General features: G+C 47.6%; 2 protein-coding genes across 9 annotated transcripts in view; one reads left to right on the top strand and one right to left on the bottom strand.

Moving 5' to 3' along the window:
• Positions 1–226: 226 nt before the first annotated feature.
• RHBDD3 (rhomboid domain containing 3) lies at positions 227–8062 on the bottom strand. 3 transcript variants are annotated; one of them, XM_033233130.1, is made up of 7 exons: positions 7820–8062; positions 7498–7650; positions 5563–5752; positions 4051–4434; positions 1066–1228; positions 693–980; positions 244–605 (listed from the first exon to the last, which is right to left on the bottom strand). In XM_033233130.1, the coding sequence occupies exons 3-7, from the start codon at positions 5708–5710 to the stop codon at positions 428–430; spliced, it is 1161 nt and encodes a 386-aa protein (XP_033089021.1). In that variant the 5' UTR covers positions 5711–5752; positions 7498–7650; positions 7820–8062; the 3' UTR covers positions 244–427. The 3 variants fall into 3 exon arrangements, 2 of the variants coding, with proteins under 2 accessions (XP_033089022.1, XP_033089021.1); XM_033233131.1 differs by lacking the exons at positions 7498–7650; positions 7820–8062 and adding an exon at positions 5945–7491 and having other exon boundaries at positions 227–605; XR_004442362.1 differs by lacking the exon at positions 244–605 and having other exon boundaries at positions 832–980; positions 1066–1232; positions 4051–5752; positions 7820–8045.
• Positions 8063–8085: 23 nt separating this feature from the next.
• The window catches only part of EWSR1 (EWS RNA binding protein 1), a 32072-nt gene continuing 22175 nt past the window's right edge, over positions 8086–17982 (top strand). For 3 of the 6 annotated variants that reach the window (XM_033233120.1, XM_033233121.1, XM_033233124.1), the window contains exons 1-5: positions 8086–8420; positions 12179–12215; positions 12343–12394; positions 13700–13823; positions 14237–14254. In XM_033233120.1, coding sequence (XP_033089011.1) covers positions 8408–8420; positions 12179–12215; positions 12343–12394; positions 13700–13823; positions 14237–14254 — 244 coding nt within the window. In that variant the 5' untranslated portion in view covers positions 8086–8407. The remainder of the gene's footprint in view (positions 8421–12178; positions 12216–12342; positions 12395–13699; positions 13824–14236; positions 14255–17982) is intronic. The other 3 variants (XM_033233122.1, XM_033233123.1, XM_033233125.1) reach the window with 1 other exon arrangement.

Genomic DNA, 17982 nt, shown 5'->3' on the forward strand with positions numbered 1-17982 from the left:
CTGGGAATGAGAATACGATGGGAGGAGAGCTGGAAATGGGTAGTGAAGAATGCTCCGTGTTGGAGGACAGAGCCTCCTGGAGGTACAGGCTACATGGTGCAGGGCCAGGAAGCCTGTGTCTCCAGACATCAGGGAACAGCTCTCCCACAACTGGTCATTCATTTGGTGCTCACTCATTCATTCATCCCCCTGATGCCAACACAGAAGAGTCAAACACAACTGCTGCCTCCAAGGAGGTCCAGGTTGAAAAACAAACTGGTTTTTATTCTAAACACATACTAGGGCAGCATGCTGGCCTCTCCTGCCTCCAGAGGTGCCCCTGCTCCCCACTGTGGTCCTTAGTAGACAGAGCAGGAGCTGGGGCTACCCACATGCAGCCCAGCCCTTAGCACCCAAGGGCATGCCTGTGCCCCACTCTCTGCCTGGGCTAGGGAAGCCCAGGACCCTCAGAGTGGGCAGGCCCACCCTTTCCCTGGGTCACCAGGGTCTCAGTGCCCACTTGTCCTCCAACCAGCAGTGACACGGCACCCTCCACGCGGCCTGTGGCTGCCAGTGCCACCACCGCCTGCTCCGTGGGGAAGCCCATGCGCTCCAGCTGCTGCAGCCTGTGGGGGGTGGGGGGACAAGTGGGGAGTGTCAGGGCCACACCGGCCCCTACACCAGGGGACCCCCCTCTGCCCAATCCACCTTACCGCAGAGAGGAGACAGAGGACTTGGACAGCCATGGTGCGCTCTGGGGTCCCTGGGCTGGCCCGTCAAGAAGTGAGGCCTGGATGCCCTCCTGCAGCATCTGCTCATCCAAGGCCGCCCACATCGGAGTCCCTGGGGAGAAGCTGGCCCCAGCCCAGTCCAGGCTGGCCTCTGAGGAGCCCTCCCAGGTGGGCTGCACAGGCCTCAGGCCTGGTGGGGGCAGGGCTGAGCCTTCACAGTGGGACCAGAGGTCAGGGGAGGCTACATAAGGCGGTCCAGGGATGGGAGGCCTGGAGGAGTGGGAACAGAAGAGGGCCTGACTGCCAGCCCTGCCACAGTGCCCACCTGGGCTGGCATCCCCCCCATCACCCTCACCTCAGTCCGGCAGGATGGGTGACAGGCAGCTCCGCCACGCTGCCCGGGGTGGGAAGGAGCCTCAGGGGCCAGCACCCCGCCAAGGTCCCACACAAAACACCCTCCTGCAGCGCCTGCAGCCGTCGCTCTGAGGGTTCCAGCCACCGGAAGGCCCCAGCTGCGTCTGTCTGCCCGGGGCAGGGCGGCCAGTCAAGGAAAACCAAAAGCAGCCAGCGGTGCGCCCACGCCACAGGCCAGGCCCCATGCCAAGTGTGCTGGCCACCATTCCCTCCCATCTCCTCACTGTGGCCCAGCATGGAATAGCATCACCCTGGTCAGCAGCAGAGGCTCAGAAAGGAAAAGGGATCTGCCTGAAACTACTCAGCCAAACAGAGCCAGGTATGCCTTACCCCAAAGCCTGGGCTCACCCCTGACCCACTCTGTTCCCAGAACCCTGTGCACCTTTTCAGGTCTGTAACTCAAGGCCCACCCTTCCTGGAAGAAGTCCCATGGATACACCCGCTCTTGCCTTCAGACAGGCCTGGATAACTCCTGTCCCCAATCCAGAGTATAGGGGCCAGCCTATTCTCTCCGGTGGCACTGTTTTCCCTGATAGGTATGAATCATCTTAGGGCTGGACGAAGTGGCTCACAGCTATATAATCCCACCACTTTGGGAGGCTGAGACGGGAGGATCACTTGAGGCCAGGAGTTCACGACCAGCCTAGGCAACATAGACCCCATCTCTACAAAAAAATTTTTAAATTAGCTGGACATGGCAGTGTACACCTGTAGTCTCAGCTACTGAGGTGGCTGAGGCGAGAGGATCGCTTGAGCCCAGGAGTTTGAGGCTGTAGTGAGCTATGACGCGTCGCCACACTCCAGCTTGGGTGACAAAACAAGACCCTAAAAAAAAAAAAAATATATATATATATATACACACACACACACACTCTCCTCTCTCTCTCTCAGAAGCAGAACGCCAATAAATAGCACTGTGGCACTATTTATTTATTTATTTATTTTTGAGACAGTCTCGCTCTGTCACCCAGGCTGATGTGCAGTGGTGAAATCTCGGCTCACTGCAACCTCCACCTCCGAGGTTCAAGCAATTCTCCTGCCTCAGCTTCCCGAGTAGATGAGATTACAGACACGTGCCATCACACCTGGCTAATTATTTTGTATTCTTAGTAGAGATAGGGTTTCACCACGTTGCCCAGGCTAGTCTCGAACTGCGGGTTTCAAGAAATCAGCTCACCTTAGCCTCCCAAAGTGCTAGGATTACAGGCGTGAGCCACCTCACCCAACCTCTAGCACCATTTATTAAAAAGAATATTCTTTTCCTCATTGAATCGACTTGGCACTGTTGTCAAAATAAATTGGCTATACAGTAAATTTAAGTTTATTTCTAGATCGTCAGTTCTAGTCCATTGATCTGTATGTCTATCCTGATGCCAGTACCACAATATCTTGATTATTGTAATTCTGTATAGCTTTTTTTTTTCTTTTTGGAGACAGAGTCTTACTTTGTTGCCCAGACTGGAGTGCAGTGGTGCAATCTCAGTTCACTGCAACCTCTGTCTCCCAGGTTCCAGTAATTCTCCTGCCTCAGCCTCCGGAGCAGCTGGGATTATAGGCATGCATCACCACGCCTTGCTAATTTTTGTATTTTTAGTAGAGATGAGGCTTCACTATGTTGGTCTTGAACTCCTGACCTCAAGTGATCTGTCTGCCTCGGCCTCCCAAAGTGCTGGGATTATAGGCGTGAGTCACTGCGCCTGGCCACTTTTGTAGTTTTAAGTTTTGAAATTGAAAAGTATAAGTCTTCCAGGTTTGCTTTTCTTTTTCAAGATTATCTGAGGTATTCTGGGTTCTTACATTTCCATATTAATTTTAGGACCAGCTTGCTAATTTCTGCAACAACAAAAAAAGACAACTGAGATTTTAATAAGAATTGTGTGGGATCTATAAATCAACTGGGTAGCATTAACATTTTAACAATATTAAGTATTCCAATCCATGAACATGAGATCTTTCTATTCACTTAGGCTTTTAATTTTTTTTTTTTTTTGAGAGGGAGTCTTGCTGTCTTGCCCAGGCTGGAATGCAGCGGCACTATCTTGGCTCACTGCAGGCTCTGCCTCCCGAATTCAAGCAATTCTCCTGCCTCAGTCTCCCAAGTAACTGAGACTACAGGTGCCTGCCACCATGCCCAGCTAATTTTTGTTTTTTGGGGTTTTCTTTGAGACTGGGGTCTCGCCCTGTAGCCCAGGCTGGAGTGCAGTGGCACGATCTCGACTCATTGCAACTGCTGCCTCCCAGGTTCAAGCAATTCTCCTGCCTCAGTCTCCTAAGTAGCTGGGATTACAGGCACATGCCACCACGCCCAGCTAATTTTTGTATTTTTAGTAGAAATGGGGTTTCACCACATTGGCCAGGCTAGTCTCGAACTCCTGACCTTGTGATCCGCCCACCTTGGCCTCCCAGTGTTGGGATTACAGGCGTAAGCCACTGTGCCTGGCCTAAGTTTTTTATTTTTAGTAGCAATGGGGCTTCACCATGCTGGTCTCAAACTCCTGACCTCAAGTGATCTGCTCGCCTGGCCTCCCAAAGATCTGGGGTTACAGGCGTGAGCCACTGCGCATGGCCAGGCTTTTAATTTTTTTAATCTTTACTTTTTTGCTCAGAGTGGTTTGGTGATTCTGGGCCTTTTGTGGTTCCATATAAATTTTAGGATTATTTTTTCTATTTCTGCGAAGAATGGCATCGATATTACAGGGAGCCCACGGAGCCCTTTACATTGTAATTGGCACCTCCACCAAGCCATGACCCCCCAGGTCCCAGCCCAGAGCATGTCCCAGAGGAAGACTTCAAGAAGCTCCTGGAATGTGTGTGCACGGCTCCTTGGTATTGCTTGGGACTTCACCCCTTTGTGCCACTTCCTTCCTAGGCACCCACCCACAGAACCCACACATCCCCACGGGCCCTGGGCTCAGGCAAAGGATACAGGCCAGACCAGCAAGAAGGCCACAAAGGAGCTGCAGGAAGGGTGGCTCAGAGCTGAGCAGTGGGGTCAGGACAAGCAGCAGCCATGGTGGCAGCCATGGTGGCAGTGCCCCACGGGGTCGTCTAGGGTGGTGTCCCTCCCCAGCCAGCATGGCCAGGTGGACAGGCATGTATCCACAGCTGCCGGCTGCACCGGACACCCCAAGGCCTGCCAGCAGTACTGCCAGCAGCCCAGAAGCCAGGGCGAGCAGAGCTGAGGCATGCAGGAATCTCAATGTGCCCAGGTGGCACTCCTGCTGCCAGCCCAGAGTGGGCAGGAGCAGCAGGCTCAGGAGCAGGCCTGGCAGGGCCGTGTGGCCCAGGACATGGGTCAGCAGTCGGTGCACTGGGAGAGAGAAGGGGCTTATGTGCCAGGTTAGTGGCCCCAACAGCCAAGGCTGCCCCAGGTGTGCCAGGTTGAAGGTTACCCTACACCAGGGCCACCTGCTGAGCCCACCTCCCCTCCCCAGGAGCCAGTCTGCCCACAGTCAGCCCTTAATCATTGGTGGACGGGACCAAGGACTTCCAAACACTGTGGCTACGCCTCTGTGGTATTAAACAGAACACACCGCACCTGCCACTCAGTCTTTGCACTGACAACCTGCTACTGAGCACTCACTATGTCCCAGACACCATGAAGGTACTCTGCTTCTGTATTTACTAAATCATACCTGGCTGAGAGCATGAGATGGCCTGCTTCAATCCTGGAGCTACCCCATTCCCTCAAGCTGTGTAACCCTGGTCAAATCACTTAACCTCTCTGAGCATCATTGGGGGTCCTCAAATACAAACTGGAGTTGTTATTATTAGGAAACAGGTGCTCAGCTAAGGTCCCTCCTCGAACCTCCAACACCTCCTCCTCCCATCCTCATGCTTAGCTGAAAGTCTTAGTTGTTTTCTCTTTTTTTTTTTTTTTTTTTTTTTGAGACAAAGTCTCAGTCTATCACTCAGGCCGGAGTGCAGTGGCACAACTTCGACCCACTGCAACCTCCACCTCCCAGGTTCAAGTGATTCTCCTGCCTCAGCCTCCCGAGCAGCTGAGATTACAGGCACGTGCCACCACGCCCAGCTAATTTTTGTATTTTTAGTAGAGACAGGGTTTCACCATGTTGGTCAGGCTGGTCTCGAACTCTTGACCTCAAGTGATCCACCTGCCTTAGCCTCCCAAAGTGTTGGGATTACAGGCATCAGCCAGTGCGCCTGGCCTTAGTTCTTATTTCAAGGAAAAGCTGCCAGACCGGGAAACCATGAGAAAAGCACTCCTACCCACAGGTTCCAGCCCACCCCGCCGAATCCTCTGCCTCCCTTCTTGGCTGTGGATGTGCTGAGCATGCTCCTAAGGCCATGCTTCCCCCGGGACACTGGGCCCCATCCCTTCTTGACACCTGGAGGCCTTGTGCTGCTCCTGCCAACTGGGCCCAGGCCCTACAGCAAGTCTCCTGCTTCCTCCAAGGTCCATGTGGCTGGCCCTCACCCTGCCAGGGGTCCAGCAACAGCTCCGGGGCCAGGACCAAGCTGGGGCCGGCCCCCACCAGCCACAGGCTGCTCATCAGCAGCATCAGGACTGAGGAGGCGAGAGGCAGCGCCGGGGACAGTGGGCCATGGGGGCCCCTGGCATGCATAGCTTGGTTGAGGATGGTCAAGGGTGGTCCTAGGGCTGTGCGCTGGGGGTAAAAGAAAACAACAACAAGTTGTTATTGGACGTTTTGTCTCACCAATACCCTCTCAAGCACCTCATCAACAGCCCTATTTTACAGAGGTGGAAACAGGCTGGAGAGGCAGGCCCAGCAGCTTGGCCATAGTGGAGCTCAGACCCTAACCCATGCACTCATAAGCCATCTTTCCATTCCACTCACCTCTGTTTAAGGACTGGCAGGGGACAGGCATAGAGACTCCTGAGTCCTGATGGGCCCCAAACTCCCAAAAAGAGGGGTTCAGCCCCTCACCCCCCTGGGTGAATTCAGGGCCATCTCTAGCCCTCTTCTGTCCTCTCCCTTCCCTCAGGCTACTACCTCCCTCCTTCCTCCCCCACCCTGTGCCCAGCCTTAATGCTTCAGATGGGTTCAGTTGCCCTTGACCCTGGAGTGGGGCCAGCCAATGGGCAAGCAGACTGGGGAAGGGTGGGGCAGAAGGGCAGGAGTCCCACACCTTGAGCCATACTAAGAGACCTGGGACTGAGACATCCCCTTTGAGGGTGAGCCCATCCACCGTAAGCCTCCTCCTGCATCCTTACTGGCACAGCCCCTCTGGCCCTAGCTCCCCTTTCCACAGGAAGGCTTCAGTATGGGCTCCACCTCTTTCTGCTCTGTGTCCCAAGGCAAGTTTCCAACCTCATCTTTTTACAGATGAGCCTCATTTTACAGATGAGCCTCTCCCTTTTCATCTGTAAAATGGGAATTCAGAAATTCCTTTCCTCAGAGAATGATGAAATAAAAAGGAATAGGCTAAGGTGGGCCCTGGCCCACAACTCTTGCTCCATAAATCATAGCAATCCCCACTAATCATGGCGGGCGTTGGTAGCCACCAGCTGGCCCATCGAGAAGGCCTCAACATGGAGGTGGCTGCTCCAGTCTAGCTGGTCCGAGCTTTGGCCCTCAAACATGGCCTTTCCCTGCCCACCAAAGCAAGGCCTTCTCCCCTGTGCTCTCCTCTTGCATCCAGCCTGTCCTCCAGGGCCTGTAGGTCCCTGGTCAAGCCTCTCTGTCCCAGGACTCCCACTGAGCTGATTCAGGGCAGGAAGCAGGATCCCAGAGAGACAAGAAGGCTGCCTAATTTGCTCCCCTGCCAAGCACCTTCTCCACATCTACCAGTTTCCTGCAGGAAAAATGTGGAAAGCTCCTCAGCCTGCATTGTCCTTCCCTCCATTTCGCCAGTAGGCAAACTCCTATTTTACTCTTGGAAGCCTAGCTCAAATATCCCTTCCCCTCCTGTGGCCCCCCAACATCAGGGATCTTATCTTTAGGAGCACAGCTTGACCAGTCTGTCTCCCTAGGCAGGTGGTCTGAGCTCATGGCTCCTCTGATCCCCACATTCCCCAGGGTATTCGCAGCACACAACCAGTGCTTTATATATGTTCACTGAAAAAAGGACACTAGCTTGACTCCTGGTCCTGCTGAGGGATTTGAAGGTGAACCCTGCCCTTTGTGGACCCGGGTATCCACCTAGGGGGCTGGGGTTAGAGGTCCAGAAAGGTGGGCAGGGCCAGCCTTGCCTGGAGGCAGGGTTTGGGGCCAAGACACCCACCGTAAACCTCCTCCTGTATCCTCACCTCACAACCATTCCCCAGCTCTGGGCACCTTAGCAAGGGGGAAAGGCTTGCCCGTGGACACTCGGAACTGGGACTTGAGCCCCCTGGACCTCACTTTCTTCAATCTATGAAACGGGCAGTGCACCACCAGGCCCTGCCTACCTTAATGGGAAGCCGGGAGGGCAGAATGGAAAGACAAGGACGAAGATTCTTCCGGGTGGCGGATAGAGTAGGGGGTCCCAGGATCTGTCTGGTTCGAACTCAGCTGGGGACTTTGCAAAGATACTCAATTTCCTTGGACCTCAGTTTCCCCTTCTGTAGAAACAAGGGTATTGGATGAAGGATGATTAAAGGGCGTGCTCCACCTCGACCGTTACCGGGGATGGGGTCTCGGGGCCAGAAACGGCGTTCGAGGCCTCCCACCCAGCCGACCGGCCTCGGGGCCCTTCCCCGCTGGCCCGGGCCACGCGTCCCGGGTACTCACTGCAGAGCGCGCCCAGCAACCCCGAAAGGCCGGTCGGGGACCCAGGCTGGGAGTCGGGACTCTAGCTCCCGGGCGAGATCGGGAAACCCTGAATCCATTCCGCGCACACCCGGCCGCGTGACCCCGGCCGACCGGCTGGCGCGCCACCCATTCCCCGCGGCCCGCGGATTAGTCAGCAGTTGTTCTAGTCCGGGTCCCTTCCCCCAGCCCTCCCGCCGATCTCCGTCTCCCTGCAGGGCAGACTCTTCAGCGACGGTCCCTAGAGCCAGCGGACGGAACCATTGCAAACAACCTAGCCTCGTGAAGAGAGCCTCTCCGGTTTCACATTGAGACCCGCTCACCCGCGCTCTGGCCCCTTAGGTGCTATTTTGGCTCGAGTGTCACGTCGGGCGCTCTTTAGAGAGATTGGGTCAAGGGTTGCGGACGCGAAGAACGAGAAAGCGGTGGTTCATCCCTCCTGACCCCACCCCCGTGGCCTGGCCTGATGGTCGCGCCCGGGGTTGCGGGATTTGCGCCTGCGCAGTGCGGCGCCTAGAGGGAAAGCGAGAGGGAGACGGACGTTGAGAGAACGAGGAGGAAAGAGAGAAAATGGCGTCCACGGGTGAGTATGGTGGAACTGCGGTCGCGCCGGCGGTAGCCGGAACGCCCAAACTGGGGGTCGTTTGTCTCTGGGCTTGGCTGGGAAGACTGAGTGGAGTTTCCGAGAGGGGTTTGAGGAACCCGCCGCGACCTGACGAGCCCGGGGATCCGCGTTCCTCTCCCCTCCCCCCACCGGGCGGGCCGGTTCTGGAATCTTCCGGCTCCCGCGGCGCGCAGGGGGCTCGCTGCGGCGGGGGCGCGCGGGGCCCGCTTTGGCCTCCATTGTGTGGCGGTTCTCGCGCCCTGCGCTCCGTGCCTCCCGCCACGTGGGCGGGGCCTGCGGCCTTCGAGGCCCTGCGTGAAGCGGAGGATTTGGCCAGCCCTCGAGCCGGTCACTGTGAAACCGCCGGGGAGGCCGCAGGCTGCCTCCCTCCGCGTTTTCAGGGTTTCCCGAGAAACCAGGGAAAAAAGCAAAGAAAGATACCGTGGATTTGTGGGCCGAGGGGTGCCGGCCTATGAGCGGGAGCCCCGTCATCTTTAAGGCCCAGTCGGCTGGGGCGTCTGGCGCTGCCGAACTGCCCCCTCGGCGTCTTCCAGCCCCAAGCCGAACTTCTGCCCGCCTGGACTTTAGACAGAATGTGCTTCCCTCCTCCAGGGCCCCCAGTTTGCCGCTTTTTTGGGCTTCTCCATTTTTATCGTTATTTATTAATCCACGCCCTCCCCTCCCCCAAAACCAATTAAGTGGCTTTCCAGGGCCCTTTTTCTGCAAACGCCGAGGGACATCCGTTGTATAATAAGGCCAGCCTGGATCGAGAGACGAGAAATGCTACCAGTAAGATATTTCTGGCCGCTCTGACCTAGGAGGAACAAAAGGCCGAGCCTGCATTTGAATAATGTTTCAGCAGTGGTCTCGCACGTTTATTCGCCTGCGTTAGGCCGGCAGGCCTGTTGATTTCGTAGGTCGACAGAGGAAAGGGAAAAGAGGCCAGTAGAGGCGATCTTAAAGGCACCTGAAAGCAAGCCCCGATGGGAACTCCAAAAGGGGAGTAGAGTGGTCCTTGATGGAAGGAGCATTTAAGAGTGTCGCCTAGCCACCACCTGCAGGTCGCAAGCTGTGGGTACACTAGCCCGCGGAAATTGGCAGGGTGGAGCATTTTTGCCTCTGGGGGTATTCTCAGGCCACCTGGTTCCAGGCCTTAGAGACAGTGAGAGAAGATGAGAGGAAAGACAGGAACAGCTCTGGACCCTCCAGAGTTTTTAGAGTCCAGAATCCAGCAACTTAAGGACAGTTTAAGAATTCACCCCATCTATGTGGTCAATAAACAGGTAAGTGTTGGGTGTTCTTGCTGGGATACCAAAGAATGCCGGTAGAAGAGAGGACTCTGAAATACCACAGCTAACCTCCTGGTGGAAAGTGGTTTCCTAGGTGCCCTATCCACTCTCTTCTCCTCTGCAAAAGCCTGAAAAGGCAAAGCGTGTGCGCTGACATTTTTGCATGGCTGGGCATGTCTTTTTTCAGTCAACTTTGTTCAAACCTTGTTCACTTAGTAACTACCATGTGCTTGTACTGTATTAGAATTATAGTTGTGGTTTCTTTTGACACAAAGTAAACACATTAAGCCTGGCTGGGGGGCCTTCAGAGAGTCACATAAGTAATCTGGGCCTTAGTTTCTTTTCCTGTAAAATACAGAAGTTAGGCTAGACCTGTTAAGCTTTTGAGCCTTTCTGACCTTCCTGCATAATCATTCCACAAATTTGTCCCATGCTGACTTCAACTCAGGTAGGGTGAAGCAGCTTCCATAGTGACTGCTATAAAGTGTTAAAGCATTGCCTTGGGTTAATAATAATAGAGGTTTTCTCTCCTCGTGTGTATCTCATGTAGAAAAGACTCGCTGCAATCTAGAACCCCCACCCCTCAATCACAGTGAAGTGATTTTTAGTGAAGTCTGTGGCTCACTTTTGGGGGTTAAAAACAAACACGGTTGCTGAATAATCTGACCAGTTTGTAATTGTATTCGGTTGGTGCAAAAGTAATTGTAGTTTTGCCATTTTAATGACAAAATCCGCAATTAGTTTTGCACCAACCTAATAGCTTGTTTGAGGTCCGGTGATGTTTGTGTGCTCTAGGAAGATAAATGTAAGTTCATGAAACAAATTTGCTACCTTCCATAGCCCACCAGTTAGTATAGGGCCGAATCCTCTGGTTTCTCACTGTTAAGAGGTCATTAGTTGTTCCATATCAGCTTTGCCAGTTTTATGTTTTACATAACTACTATTGTGTAAAAGTCGTCTTGCAAACTGTACTTAACATGTCGGTGATTTACAATCATTTCTCAAAGACCTTAAAACGTGGGTTAAAATATTTGATGTTGAATGATTCATTGCTGTGTTTATTTTGTAGATGCCACGTGGAAGAAATGATTTGCATTTAGTTTTAATGTCACAGAGAGTATGACTTGTAGTGCTATTGAAAATGCCTTTAAGATTGCCATGAACAAATTATTTTTTCATTATAGGTAGCCTTTGGGCAGTTGATTTGATCTTGGTGATTCAGGGTTTTGAGTTACGAGTGTGTACAAAGGAAAGAAAGTAGTCCACTAATAAAGTATAGAGAGGTAGACAGATAAGCCAACGTGAAGAGATGGATTCAGCAAAGCTCTCTCAGGCCGCTGAGGGATTGTGAGGCTGGCTTTGGATTGCGTGAAGTGGATGCAGTGAAGAGCTGTCAATTGTTGATTTTGGATAAGGGACTACTTTCTGATTGGAAAATAAAGGACCCCTTTTTTCCATCCTAATGGCAGTACTGTCTTCAGACAGAACAAGATATGTATTCTTGTGGAGAAGAAAGAATTGGGCAGAATTTTCGAAAATAATTAACTGCCTTTAAAAAAACTAAACTTATCTAACTTCAATGCAGTAGTGCTCTAAAAACTATTTTCTGTTTGTTTTTACTACTTGTAGACACCTCAGTGGACCAGAGTTTTTGGTCCCTTTGGACGCATGTTGTAAATTTCATAGGAAAAGGAAAATTATAGGGAGGTTTACTTTTTAAAGTTGAAATCATTTTGAGTTGTATGAGAGACAATGGTGTTGCCAAATTTTTCCCAGAAAGATTAAATGCTTTTTCTTCTTTGCCTGTCTTCAGGATTCTGCCTTAGTTCTGCTTCACCAGGATTTATAATATATCTAGCTTTTAAGTTGCTGCACAAATGTAGTTCTGACACAGCAAACCCTTTAAAACACTGGAGTGTGGTGACTGCCCTCTTTTCTGCCATTCTGTTTCACTGTCGTTGAGCTAGGGAATGGTGGTTTGTCTAACTTGCTAAAGGGAGGGGAGTGAAAACTCATTTTTGAGGAGAGGTAGGTTCTAACCTAACCAGTCTAGTGTTAAACTTTGTATTGTTGTTGCATGCCTCCGTTTTATATGAGGGAAAAAACTTCTGATCCTGTTGTTAGTCTGAGATATTGATGATCGTCTGTGTTTCAAATGACAGTCGGAATTGGGATGGGTTTTGTGGTCATGAGAACATGCAAAGTATACCTGCCAAATCAGCTGATCTTGACCTCATTAGCTAGTCCCGTAGTCAAATGTTGAGTTTAACTGACTTAGACTTTTTTTTCTATTAGGTTTTGAGAGATAAGGGGGACTCATTTGGACCTGTGTTGGCAGGTCCCCCTATAGTTTAAAGAAATTCTTCCTGCCACGTGAATTCTTTCCCCCTTTTTTCTCTTCTTGTTTCTGCTAACTTTACACTATTTTTTCTCCTCGTTTTCCTCTAGATTACAGTACCTATAGCCAAGCTGCAGCGCAGCAGGGGTAAGTCAGTCTTCTATAACCGCATTTTGTCTGTGATTAATATTTTTTGAGTATGGAGCCTTCTTTAATTGTAGAGGTGGTATTTGAATGTTCTCTATTCAAGTTATTGCATTTAATTCTTTTGCAGCTACAGTGCTTACACCGCCCAGCCCACTCAAGGATATGCACAGACCACCCAGGTAATCTTTAGGATAATTATATGTAGCTGCACCTCCAAGTAAAATCAGTAAATTATCCAGTTATCTTTCAGTTATCCAGTAAAACAAATGAGTAATGTGTTTGTAATAGTAAAATACCCAGGCATTTCAGACTTTCACAGTGGGAGCGTGAAGGACTCCATTCTGCCATCATAAATGAAACCATTCAGAGGCTGGTAATTGGCTCTCTATAACTTTTTAGTGTGATTTCTCAAGTTAGGTGCCCTGTTCCATGCTTGGTCCTTCTTCATTATGTTTAACTTTAGTGAATTTATTCATCATAGCAATTCTGCAAAGAACGAGGATGATATGACCATTCTGCAGAGGAGAACATTGCAGTGCATAGATATTAAGTAACTTGCCAGTGGTCGTACAGTAAGTGGTGGGATTAGCTCTAAAAAACTGGTGACCTAGCCAAGGAGCTCCTGAGTTCTTTCCAGTGAAGAGTCTGTTAAAAAACCTAGGCCAACAGATTCTAGAAATTAGCCTTCTAGTGTTCTCAAGATGATGTTGGATTCTGAAATGATCCATGCCATAAAATGGATACTAATAACTGCCTTGGAAACATGTTCTAGGACAGGCAGAATGTGATGTCTCTGGCAGATCTTACGTAACTGGTCATTTAAACAAATCTAGAGAATAATCATGCTAATATCTGAAAGAACAGCTTATTCCTTGCCTGATTTTAAGTATTATTGATGTCTAAGTTCAAAAGACAGTACTCCTGATGCGCCCACCATAAGAGGACATACAGTGTTCTGGTTCATTTTCTTTGAAGTGGTGTAGTAATTTTAAAGTCTTTTGTCAGGCTGAAAATCTGGTTTTCAATTTTTTCTGACAGATTTTAGCCCTCTTCATTGCTTTCTCTTTGTTCATTTGTCTTCCTACCTTTCGTTTCCAATCACTAAAACTGTGCTATGCTAAGTGCTGGCAATTAATACACCTGTGCCCTTATTGCTCTTCCCTTGAGAGTGTCTTGTTCATCTCGTGTATAGTTAACAGGTTTTGCCTGATTATCTTTTTTCCCCCCTCTGAGAAGCTGTGAATGACATTACCTACTTATCTAATGAGCTTTTTTTGTAGCTAACTTTACCATAATATGAGTGAATTAGATAAGGGATAACATTCATGATACTGTGATTATTTGTCTTTTTTTTTTTTTTTTAAATCTTCTAGAAAGGAATGTTTTTGACTTTGGTTCTCCAATTTAGAAACTTAGCAATCCATTTTATTGCTAAAATACAAAAGTTGATATATGAAGTTCTTGCATTCATTTTTTTGGAGCAGGCATATGGGCAACAAAGCTATGGAACCTATGGACAGCCCACTGATGTCAGCTATACCCAGGCTCAGACCACTGCAACCTATGGGCAGACCGCCTATGCAACTTCTTATGGACAGCCTCCCACTGGTAAGGCCTGCCTTGGAGAGATATTTGGGTTGTTTTGGCTAGGGCATTGGCTAAGAAGCTTATTAGTCATGCTTTTGGATGTATATTCTGGTCCATACCTTGGCATCTGGGGAATCCTTTATTCTTAGGAAGAGGTATTTTCTCTCTCTCTTTCCTACTCTTATAGTCTTGAGAGATTTCCAATAGAATGTGGGTGGGATAAATTCCAGGAGAGAAAAGAACTTTTAACTGTTTTATACAGCGTATTGAATAATCTCACGACGAAATGGAGACTATTTAAAAGATTTTGCTAATGCTAATACTGAGTAAGAATGAGCCTTCTTAAACTGAGCTGCTTAAAAATCAAACTGGTTTTCACATGTTTGCTTCATCTGATAGTGTACCCTCTACTTTTTGTTTTGTGCTTTCCACAGTAGAAGGGACCAGTACAGGTTTGACTATCCTGCTCATTCTTGCATGGGAAATGCTTTCCATCTTGTCTAACCCTGTAATGTTAATCCTTTAGGTGTTTTCATTTGTTTAACACCCAGACTTTCTAACATCACACACAGCAAGGTGCTAATGAAAAACTGCTTCAGGTGCCATTTGCAGATCCATGTCCTATTCTTTATATGATTTTGGGAAAGGTTTTCTTATTTAATATTACTTTGTTTCAAGCCTTAATAATAGTTATTTACCTTCCCAAAGGTATTTCAGATGATTTCTCCCCAGCTGATTTTCCCCTGTTCCCTGAAGGATAGATTGCATGATGAGATTTATGTAGAGGAGCAGACTGCCACCCTGCATGTATCATGTTTGTCTATTGGTTGGTTTCCAGTCCAGACACATTTTATTTTCTGTTTTAAGTGTTATGAATTATTTTAATCCATGATATGTCTTGAATATATATAACATTGTTCCAAGAAACTAAAAAATAAACTATTCTAAGAATTAGAAGAAATGGTATTCTGATGCTGAGGTTGGGTGGGATACATGAAAAATCTATGATAATGTTTTTGTGTTCAGTGCTATGTAATGTTTCAGGCTCTCTATCCCCGCCCCTTTTATAATTGCTATTACAAAGGACTGTTTAATAAAGTCTTAAAGATGTCAGAGCTCTTATTTTCAAACTGTCTTTAGTTCTGCATTATATATAGTCCAGTTAAGGGGAAAAACTTGTCTGTAATTTATCTCATTGAGTACCAGTGTCCTGATTTTGGTGGGAAGTAATTCCTAACCCGTCCAGGGTGTTTCTCGAATAGGATGGGAAATGTTTACCTAAACATTGTAGTGGTGTTCATTGCAGCTGTGGGAAGAGCTGGAACTAATTTATGCAGTTTGAATTTTTTAGCATAGAATTTTGAAATTGTGAGATAGACTTCATGTATTAAAGCTATTACATTTTTTAAAACAAGTATGATGTGAAAATTAATGTGCCCTAGATCTAATCTTTGGAATCCTTAGATCATTTTACAGGGATGAGACGGAGTGATTTACAGGCAAATTAATGGTTCTCTAGAGCCATGTATCCCATTGTCATTGGTTGAAAAAGCCCCATCATGACTGTGGGCCTGAAAAGTACAGGTCACTCTAGTATAGAGACTAGTAGCTTTGATGAGCTGGAGATTGCACTTAATAATGTTTGTATAGAATTCATAGTTTATGGGGTGGCCTTATCTCCCTTAATCCTCCCAAGAATTTTTGGGGTATAAAAACACCAAAATTAAGCCTGATAAGGAAACTGTGTGAACAAAACTAAGCAGGAGTCTAATCGGTAGTGAGTGATTTCAGGCACACAAGCTGCATTTTTGCTTACTTCATGCTGCCTTTGAACATAAAAGTTAGTGGATAATCATTGGAGGGAATAGATAAAAATACACTGTTCTCTTCTAGGATTTTTAAAAATTAAACATCAGAAGAAAGGGGCTATATAAACCTCAATTCAATGGAATTCTTAAAAACTTAATTTTTACATTGAACAAAAATTTTGGTCGGTTTGTGTAATACTTCTTACCACCTTTTTCCTTCGAGTTGTCAGCACATAGTAGGTGTGTTTTCTTTTTTTGCCACTGGTCTTTTTTTTTGGTCATTATATCATTTTGCTCTGTTGATTTTTGTTCATTTTGCTTGGCTGCTTTTGTGGGTACTACAGAAGAATTAAAAGATTATTTATTAACCCAGTGTCTATTGTTGTAATCCTTAGCATGACAAGGCCCTAACTGTTGCTGCGTAGTTTTATGACATGAGTTATTGCCCTGATCACTTTTAGTTTTTTGTTTTTTTAATTGCCCTCCTTGTAAATCTTATAGGTATTCTGTCATGTGGTGGGGAGTAATCGGTGTATGAACGGTAGGGTAGATGGTATTAGATTCTAATTAAATTTAAATAAATGAATGCCTTATGTGGTTGACCTTAGGGCTCTGCAAAAAACTTAAGCAGTTCAGATGAACAACATGCCAACTCAAAGACTTTTTTTGCTTGGGGCTTCCTGTTTTCTGAAAGAAACTATGTATACTTTCATATACATTTTAACCCAGCAGTTTTGACAAGGAAATTACTATCTCTGTGTATGATTTCATAATTTCCTTTTAATATTTGAGATAGAGAAGAAAAGAGTATTATTATACTCTGTGCTACAAAAGGTGATTTTACAAAAGGAAGCTGATACTTGTTTTTGGCTAGTATGTGAGGACACTTTAAGGCCCTAAATCTTAACTAAAATGGGCAGTCTTGATTCAGGATTTATTTTAAATACGGAAACTTTTTCTTCAGTGAGATTTAGACTTTTTTTTTCTCTGATGGATATAAATGCCAGCACCTAGACCAAAATTTTGTTTTTCTTAAGATAGGGTCTCTTTCTGTTGCCTAGGCTGGATCTTGTCTTACTGCAGCCTTGACCTCCCAGCCTCAAGCAGTCCACCCACCTCAGCCTCCCAAGTAGCTGTGACTAAAGGCTCATGCCACCATGCCCAGCTAAGTTTGTTTATTTTTTGTAGAGGCGAGGTCTCATTGTATTGCCCAGGATGGTATCTTAACTCCTGAACTCAAGCAGTCCTCCCATCTCAGAGTCCCAAAGTGTAAACCAAACTTCTGATTGCATGGCTTAATTGTACCCATTGACCATGAGGAAGAAGAGCCCAGCACCAGGAATGGTTGTAACACTTCTTACAATAAAAGGGACTCTAGTTAGGAGCTGCAGACTTTTGTGGTTTTGGTCATGCTCCATGCCCAGGTCCCAAAGGGAAAGGCATGGATCCTGCCTGGTCTGGTAGAGGCAGGAGCTAGGGAGAGAATGCATCTTGCTTTGCAGCATACCTGTGAGAGCAGGTCTTTTCTGACACCTGGTTAGTGAAGTGCTGAAGGGGAGGAGGGACTCTAGGGTTTACCTCCAATATTGCTGAGCAGGAAAAGGCCTTTTGCTTGTGGTAGGTAAGTAAGAGAGGAATGGAGCTGAGTAACTTGATAACCAGGCAGGAATGTGCTTTATGATGTGAAAATATTACCTTTTAAATGTTTGGAGCAGTATCGAAGTTTAATTTTAAATAATTAACCAAAAAAGTTTAACCTGTGTTAAGCAACTATAATTTATAGTTTATCTTTATTATTCATGTGCTCAAGTAATTGAGCTTGTGCTTCACGTGATGTAGTGCTTGGAACTAAAAGTGATTAATTACTACCCAAATTACAGGTTTTGGTGTTAGAACTAGTACCTGGATCATTATTTTGTAATTATTTTAAAATGCTATGTCATTTGCCTTTTACCTTTTTTCTGGGATATTTTATTCCTGCTTGAGGGCATTTTGGGGCGTGTAAGTTTGTTTAAAAACTTGTTAAGAAGACCTGCTAGCACAATTAGTACAGACTTGGCAAAAACAGACTTGTCTCCTATTCACAGCGTTCAAGCGGGGTCAGAAGGAACCCTGCTTTCTGTAGCATGACATGCCATTTCTATTAGGTGTGGTTTTAGAGCAAATGAGACAGTTACTTTACCAAAAGCTAGGTATATTCAGAGAACTTAGGCTTTAAATAGTAGTTTGTTGCTACTCTTGCTGAAGGGGGAATATTTAAAGGGATCCAATATTGTGATGGTTTGAAAGTAAGTGGTTTACAAATTGTTGTGATAATGAGTGTGTAGGCAGATCTTTAAGGGGGCCTGTAATCTGATGCAGTTCTCCTTTGT

This window comes from Trachypithecus francoisi, unplaced genomic scaffold (assembly GCF_009764315.1).
Source record: "Trachypithecus francoisi isolate TF-2019V2 unplaced genomic scaffold, Tfra_2.0 Lachesis_group14, whole genome shotgun sequence".
NCBI classification, from domain to species: Eukaryota; Metazoa; Chordata; class Mammalia; order Primates; family Cercopithecidae; genus Trachypithecus; species Trachypithecus francoisi.